The following is an 8,325-nucleotide window of genomic DNA, read 5'->3' as shown; positions in this document are numbered from 1 at the left end:
GGGGGGACCCAGGGAGGGGGGACCCAGAGAGGGTACACGGAGGGACCCAAGGAGGAGACATGGGGGGGACACTGGGAGGGACCCAAGGAGGGGACTCAGGAATGGGGGACCCAGGGAGGGGAGACCCAGGGAGGGGACCCAGAGAAGGGGGACCCAGAGGATACACGGGGAGGGTACCCAGGGAGGGGACCCAGGGAGGTGGGACCCAGGGAGGGGACCCAGCATCCTCCCCTGCCCAAATCCTGAGGGGCCTGGCTTCTAGCTCTGCACCGACCAGCCTCTCCCAGGCGGCACCTCCGTTGAGCTTCCAAGCTTTCCCTACCCTGACAAGTGCCACCTGCCGCCCCCCCCGAGGCCCTGCCTTTCCTTAAGGGGCAGCGGGTGTGGGGGTGCTTCAGTCACCCCGTGGGTTGGAAGTGCAGCCTGGGCAGTCCCTGCCACGCCCCCTGCCCCGGCTGCCCGGCCGTGCACCTTTCACAGTGAGCTCCGCTCGTGGGCTCTCATAGATCTGCGTGTTGGGGGGCAGGTAGATGGCCCCGCAGAGGTAGATGCCGCTGTCGTTGAGCTGGGCGGTGAGGATGGTCGTGTGGAAGTCCTGCCCGCTGGGCAGCCGCGTGACGCGGAAGCGCCTGTCCTTGCCGGGCTCGGTGTGGTTCTCCTGGAAGGCGGCCAGCTTGTCCGTCTGGTTGCGGGGACTCACGCGGTACCAGTTGAGCACGAAGCTCTCGGGTACGTCGGGCAGGTGGCAGACGAAGGTGGCGTTCTCCCCCTCGAGCACCGTGAGCTGGGCCGGGGAGAAGGTGAGGGGGCTCCAGGGCCTGTAGGGGGAGTCTGAGGCGTGGGGAGAGGACCGACTGGTGAGGAAGGAGGCACGCGGGCAGCCCGCCCAGACCCTCCTGCTCTCCCCACCTTCGCACGTTGCAGAGCCCCTGGCAGCTCCTCCCGGCCCGCTCTAGAGGCCGAGGCGCTCTCCCCGGGCAGCTCTGTGGTGGGACTTTTGTCCTTTGAGCCCACCGAGACCCGAGGCCCCAGGTCCCCCCGTTTCTCCCTGGACCGTGGTGGTTAGGCCGTCACCCTTCCCTTGCTGACTCCGGGTTGCTAGTGTCCGAGGGCCTGACCCCCCACGTTCCTGGCTCCACCGTCCTGGGCCGCTGGCGCATCGGGGGCCTGGCCGAGTCCCGTGTATACTGAGGGTGGAGGGGTGGGTGTCCGAGAGGCTGGGAGGGGCCGGTGGGGGCCTCCCATGGAAAGCCCAGCCCCCAGGAGGCTGAGGGTCCAGCCTTTGGCCCGTCTCAGGACCAGCTTAGAGCTGGGTGGGGTCAGCGCGGGTCCCTCCGTGTCTTCCGCCACGACCCTGGGGACGGGAGCTCGGAGGCCAGCCGGGCCGTCGCCCCCTGATATGGACAGAAATGGAGGCCCCTGACAGTCCTGGGCCCCGGCCCGCTCTCCACAAAACGAGGCCTCGCAAGAACACCTGACGGCCAGGGCTCTGGCCCAGGGACGCCGCCACGCCGGGCACGCCCAGGCCCGCGCGCACACATGCACTCGTGCTCCCACACGTCCACAAGCGCCCGCGTGAGTGTACACGCCCTCGCGTGCTCACCGCGGCCGGGGAGAGGCCCCTCCATCGAGGCCCAAGCACCACGCCAGCAGCACCCATATGGGGTCAAGGCGACACGGGGACGGGTCACAGGCTCCCCGGGTTCCAGAGACAGAGTCACGGCCAAACCCACACGTGCTGGGCCCCCCTTCCCTGTGGTCGGCTCACACGGGGAGGCTGCGCCACAACCCGAGTTACACACGGGGAAACCAAGGCTCGGAGGGAGGAGGCGGCTGGCCACGAGCTGCTAAGCCAGGACCCAGCTCTGGCCCTGCCGCCCCCTGCCCCGGCCCCCTGCCCCTGCAGCCCCCAGGCCCTCCCGGCCCCTGCCGCGCTGCTCCCCTGGGAGCATCCAGACCTGAGACGTGGCCCAGCGGGGTCGTTTCCTGGCTCTCCTAGCACGTCCCCCACCCCTCGGCTCCCCAAATGCTCAGGGACCGGGGACGTCAGTCCCGAGGTGAGGCCGTGTGGCTGCCCCTCTGAGCTTTTCTTCCCTGGCGAGGCCTCCACCCCAGCAACGGCGTGTGCCGGGCGAGGTTCCTCACACACGGGGCCACAGCCCTTCAGCTGGAGTCCCTCTGCCTCTGGGGACAGGGTGCCTGAGGCCGGTCACGGTGTCCTTCTGGCCGAGTGACCGTGGCCCCGGGGAAGAAGGGGCTGGTGCCAGGGCCCAGAGAGCCCCGTCGGGGCGCGGGTAACAAGAGCTCTTCCTGTACGTCCCCACTGGGCACCTCACGTGGGGCGAGATCACAGAGGTGGTGAGAGCAGGGTGGGCCCTGACACGCCCGCAGCATCCTTGTGCGTCGCTGGCCCTGCTCGGGGGAGCACGCAGGGTGCCCCCCACCCCCCTTTACACTGGGAGCCCCGAGGCTTAGAGAGGCTGGCCCAACCAGTCTGGACCTTCTACTTCTGGCCTCCCTGGTGTCTCCCTTGGCCACTGATGGAGGGACAGGGCTGTCACGTGGCTATGAGGGTGGGCACCCCCTGGGTGTCAGGGCCAGGAGGCCGCCCAGCCTGGGGTCCCCTGGCCCCCGTGGGGGGGGGTGGCTGTCTGTGCATCTCTGCGGCCCCGCAGAGGGCCCATCCCACTGGCCAGGAGTAGGCCAGAAGGCCTGGAGGGGGCCAGGCCGGGACTGGGCGGGGGGTGGCTGGTGCAGGCGGGAAACCCACTGCCTTGTGGAGCCGGCCATCTGCTCACGGACCCCAGCCCGGCTTTCCCGGGGGTGACACAGCACCAGGGGCGCCCACAGTAAGCCCGTCTCCTATTGTAACTGTGCGTCCCAGGCGCACACGACCAGCACGGGACAGCAGGACCGCTGACCCTGGCGGCACCAACAGCCGTCTTTACGCATCTGCCCGAGAAGCGCACGTCCACTCACGGAACTCGTCGAGGGAGGAACAGTGCCAGCAGGGCGAAGTCTGGCACCGAGGCCGTGTGATCCGTGGGGCCCGCCCAGAGCCCTGTGCCTCCGGGCTCCCTCTGGTCCACGTGGTGCGTGGGCTGCCCACTCCTGCAAGCCCCCCACCCCCCACAAGGGCCCCTCAAGGACTCTGGTTCAGACCCTCACTGCCCCGTGTCTGACATGAATTTGCAACCATTTGGGTCACTCCTCTGTTCGTCGGCTCCTTGTGGGCCTCCCAGGGAGTCTGAACTTGGTGAGGAGGGGACTCTGGGCTGTCCGGAGCCCCGTCCACCCTGGCCCAGCCTCTCTGCCTAGGCGTCTACACGGCAGCCTCCCGGTCCTGCCCAGGTCCCACTTCCTCTGGGCGCCATACAGCCTGGCCGCTTCTCCTCAGACTCCTGCCTGGGACACACTCCCATGACCGGGCCCGTTCCCTTCCCACCCGCCCGTGTCCTCACAGCATGCTCAGGGGCAGGGGCCGGATACAGCGGCAGCTTACGCCTGGCCCGAGACAGGTCGAGGGGGTAGTGTTCCTGTGGGGAAGGCGGGAGGGGGCAGGCCCGTCGCAGGCTCCAGAGCAGCTCTGACCAGGGAGCACCCACCTCCCTCAAGTCACGGGGTGTGTGACCGTCGAGGGCGCTGGTTGTTTGGCCGGGGTGCAGGGCCGTAGGGGGGATCCCAGCCGGGCGCTCAGGGGCCTGTCCGGATGGAGAAAGATGGGCTCCCTGGAATAGGAGCCTGGGAGCACCAGGGGGGAGTGGGCCAGAGGGAGCACGGGGCTGAGACCTCATGGGGGAGATAGAGGGGCTAGGTGGGCCCTCGGCTGTCTGCTTTCCGGGAGCGGGAGCGACGGCCAGATGGGGCCTGGGAGTCAACCCAAACTCCTTCCCAGAGAAGGGTCGATAGTGGAACTCACTTCTGAGGACAGAGGATGGGAGTCCACTTTGTCCCTACGATACCAACATCTGTGAGTCTTCTATTGTTTGGGCTTAAACGCTGAAATGTTGTCTATTTATATTTGATAATGAGATGTTTGGGGAGTGGGCTCAGGAGAGAACACTGTGCCCGCCTGGCAGTGTGGGGACCCCGAGACCTCACGGTGGGGCCCAGCGTCGCGGGACAGGCTGTGTGTCAGGCTCCCACAGAAAGCGGTGCGGCCCACGGGCCACACGTTTCACCCCCAGCTGGCGCTGGATTTAGGCAAACCCTGTCTGTGGTGTCAGAAGGGTCACGCAATGGGCTGTCGGGGCTCCAGCCACTCCCACGGGTCTCTTACTCATCAGGACGGAAACAGGGTGCCTTGGCCTCCTTGCCGTGGGGTCCCCGAAGGGCCCCAGCACGCCTGTGATCACCCACAAACAGGTGTCAGACACACCCGGGGTTGCGTGCCTGTGCCCCTGGCTTGGACCCTTTCTGCCGTCAGCAAAAGTGAGAACAAACACATGGGGCCTCGTCCAAGTAAAAAGCGTCTGCACAGCAAAGAAAACCATCAACACAGTGGAAAGGCCACCTACGGGATGGGAGAAAGTGTTTGCAAATTACACACCTGATAATATCCAAAAGACATAAAAACTCATGTAAATCGCTAGCAAAATGCCCAAACAATCCAATTAAAAATGGGCAGAGGACCTGAACAGACACTTTTCCAAAGAAGACACACAGAGGGCCGCAGACACACGGAAAGATAGTCCACATCTCTCATCGTCGGGGAGATACAAATCCAAACCATAGTGAGACGCCTCCCCCCACACTGGTCAGAGTGGCTGACGTTAACGACCCAAGAAACAGGTGCTGGCGAGGACTTGGAGAAAGGGCAACCTCGTGCACTGCTGGTGGGATTGCAAACTGGTGCAGCCGCTCTGGAGAACAGTGTGGAGGCTCCTCAAGAAACCAACAACAGAACTACCCTACGACCCGGCAATTCCTCTTCTGATACTTATCCGCAGAGAAAGACTAATTTGACTAATTTGAAAAGATATGCGCAGCTCTATGTTTACAGCAGCATTGTACCAACAGCCAAAGTATGGAAGCAGCCGACGGATGATGGATAAGGCAGGTGTGCTGTGTACACGACGGAATGTTGCTCAGCGACTAAAAAAAAAAAAAAAAAAAAGAACGAAACCTGCCATTTGTGACCACATGGACGGAGCCGGAGAGCACTGTGCTAAGTGAAGTAAGTCAGTTGGAGAAAGACAAACACCGTAGGATCTCATTTCCACGTGGAATCTAAAAACGAAAAGCAAACTAAAACACGACCCGAGCTCACGGACGTAGGGGACAGATTGGTGGCTACCGAGACGGGGAGGGAGGTGCTGGCAAGTTGGGGGGGGTGTCAAAGTGCATAAACTTGCAGTTACGAAATGCGAGAGTCACGGCCCGGGGATGCGCAGCACGGTGACGGGGACGACAGTCAGTGCCGTGTTGCGCATTTGGAAGCACTACGGAGTGGACTGAAACTTCTCACTACAGGAGACGCGTTTTGTGACTGTGTGTGGTGACAGATGTTGGTGGCCTTACCGGGGTCGTCGTTTTACAGTATATACACATCGCGAATCATTTCATTGTGCACCTGAAATTAGTACGTTGTGGTCAATCGTACCTCAGTAAAAATATTCCTAATTCTGTATTCCCGATCCTAAGGCTTTCCATATCCAAAATAAAATTGAGATTTGATTGAAAAAAAACCAAACACCACACGCACACACAGAGAAGGGCAGGGCTGGCGGTGGCAGAGAGAGCTGGGGCCCCCAGTTGGAAGGAGCCGAAGACAGAGACATCTGAGTGAAGCAGGGGGTCCTCGGCTGGGCTCCCATCAGGGCCGGATAACCCAGCCTGGGGGACCCTGGGGTGCAGGAGCATCCGGGCTGTGGGTCAAGGCTACCGTCCCGGGAGGAAGCCTCTGGAGTGTTAGCAGAGAAGTCTGACATCTCAGAAAGCGCTGTGGGCTGAGCTGTGACCCCCGGTGCATGTGTTGAAGTCCTCATCCTCAGCACTGCAGAACGTGACCTTATTTGGAAATAGGGTCATTGTACATGTAATTAATTAAGATAAGCTGGAGCTTGTGGGTCCTTCATCCGACATGACTGGTGTCCTTGTAAGACGGGGGAAATTTGGACGCAAACATACGAGAGCTCCGTGTGAAGCTGGAGTGGGGATGGGGTCACGTACCCACAAGCTAAGAAACCCCAAGGACTGACTGCCAGCAAACAGCAGAAGCCGGGGGAGCCTGGAATGGATGCCCCCTCCGCTTCGGAGGGGGTCAGCCCGGCCCACACCTGCTCTCGGACCCGCAGCCCCCAGGGGTCGGTATTTCGTTATGGCTCACCCGGCAAATTAACACAGAAGCAAATGTGCCAGGGTTGCGAGCTGGCCACTCTGGGGAGGGGGTCCGCTGCCTGCTTTTGTGACTTTGCTGTAGGTTTCAGGCATTTCTCAAAATTATAAAGCAGAAAAGATACATAAGCGAAATCTGGCTTCAAAGGACATTATCACGGGTTGTGCCGGACAGTTTTCATTAACGATCTGATTCCATTCTCAGCATAAGGCAGGCATCCCTGTCCCCAGCGGCAGGTGCCTTGTCAGCGATGCTGAACTCAAGCCTGCCTGTTTCAAAGCCTGTACGTACCCTTACCACTGTTGTTCGCTAGCATAGGGCTCGGCCAACTCTTGGGTTTGGGATATTTCGTAAAATGCAAAACAAAAAACGTGTACATGAGGAGCTGTGGGGGACACCCACGGGAACGACCAAAATAATAAATACAGAGAATAAATCAGGAAGGGAAAGAAATGAGGTGGACCAGATGTCCCACAGCCAGCAGTGCCGGAGGCCGATGGAAGAGCCGGAGGACCACCCGGCCTGTGATGTCGGCAGCGTGAGCGCTCAGAGCTGAGGTGGGGAAATGGAGGCACGCCCGGCCACGTTCTTATCTTCCCCTGCTTTGGGAAGGGGTCCTGGTGGGTAGCTGGCCACCAGGGCTGAGTCATGGCCTGACTATGCTGGGATGACATCTGCCCCTCGGCCCCTGTTCACCGGGCTCCCACGCAAGGACCCCCGTGGGGCACCTTTTGGCCACAGGCCCTTGGACAACCGACCTCTGTTCTGAGTTCCCTCCCTTGAACCTGAGGGCCAGGCCAGCCTGAGGAGGAAATGCAGGGTGGTTGCTGCCTGGAGGCCCCCTGGAGGGGCATCAACACTCCGGACAGCAGCCCCAGGGTCGGGGGGGAGGGGGCTCAGGGGCCGTCACACCTCTGAGCCCAGCGAGGTCCAGAGAAAAGACTCTGGGCCCCTCCCAGGGATCCACCTTCCCTGGAGGACAAGGGCAGCTGGGCCCCTCTCCCCGACCAGCAGACTCTGACCGGGGGCCCCCAGGGCCTGCCCGACAGACACCCCCCGAGAAGGGGCTAGGGGCCAGGGCCTCCTTGCCAGATCCTGCCGCAGATGCCCCCCCCAGCCGTGCCCACCCCTGCACACCCAAGAGTCTTGTCTAGAGGCCCCAGGCCCATGGCAGGTGGGCTGGAGAGGTGAGAAGTCTTCACCTGAATGGCCGCACCTTGGATATAATTAGAGAAGTGTCTCTGGGCTGTCCAGCCTGGAGCCTTGCAGAGACAGTCCTCCCCCTGGGAGGCTAGTCCCATCCCCAGGAGAACATTAGCATCTGGGCTGAGGACCCATCATCCTTCAGAGAGTGTCCGGCCTGTCCCACGGGACTCTGAGGAGGAGCTGGGAGGTTCCTGCCTGCTTATCGGCGAGGATTGGACTGGACACCAGGTGAGGTGGGCAGGCAGGAAACTGGAGCCCAGAGAGGCCCCTTCCCCTGCCCAAAGCCACACAGTGCCCTGCCAGGGGCAGAGCTGGGCCTCCAGGCCCTGGCCCCCCACCCCCCCAGCCCCCTCTCCACCTGCCAGGGGGCATGGGCGGGAAGTCTTCCCCCTGACCACGTACCTAAGAGCCATCCTGGCCACCAGCCCAGCTGCAGCACGGCCCAGACAAGAGGCCAGGGCGCCCGTGGGGTCCCCATGCCTGGAGCGGCAGCCGCTGCCTCCGTAATCTCTTCCTCCACGGCTCTGGTAGAGTGTCAGCGGAAAGGAAACTGTCCCGTTGTTAGGACGAGACCCGCCCCAGCCCCAGCCCTGCCCCCTCTTCCTCCTCCTCCACGTGGGTGGAGATTGGAGGGGAGCCTGAGAGAGAGAAGGGTACAGAGGGAGACAGAGAGACAGAGATGGGGGTGGGGGGGGGTGGGAGAGGGAGATGGGGGGAGAGATAGAAGATAGAAGTGAGAGGGTAGAGACGCAGGAGCCACAGAGACCCAGAAATGGAGGGAG

The 8,325-nt window shown here is 62.4% G+C and overlaps 1 protein-coding gene across 1 annotated transcript in view; it reads right to left on the bottom strand.

The window, feature by feature from the left end:
- The window catches only part of PDCD1 (programmed cell death 1), a 15,018-nt gene extending 6,916 nt beyond the window's left edge, over window positions 1-8,102 (bottom strand). The window contains exons 1-2 of the mRNA XM_040450332.1: window positions 7,946-8,102; window positions 401-831 (exon numbers count right to left, since the gene is read on the bottom strand). Of these exons, the coding sequence (XP_040306266.1) occupies window positions 401-831; window positions 7,946-8,021 (507 nt within the window). The 5' untranslated portion in view covers window positions 8,022-8,102. The remainder of the gene's footprint in view (window positions 1-400; window positions 832-7,945) is intronic.
- Between the last annotated feature and the right edge of the window lie 223 nt (window positions 8,103-8,325).

The sequence above is a fragment of the Herpailurus yagouaroundi genome, unplaced genomic scaffold (assembly GCF_014898765.1).
Source record: "Herpailurus yagouaroundi ecotype Mexico unplaced genomic scaffold, PumYag 202, whole genome shotgun sequence".
Classification (NCBI taxonomy): Eukaryota; Metazoa; Chordata; class Mammalia; order Carnivora; family Felidae; genus Herpailurus; species Herpailurus yagouaroundi.
This window is presented reverse-complemented; position numbering and strand designations above follow the sequence as displayed.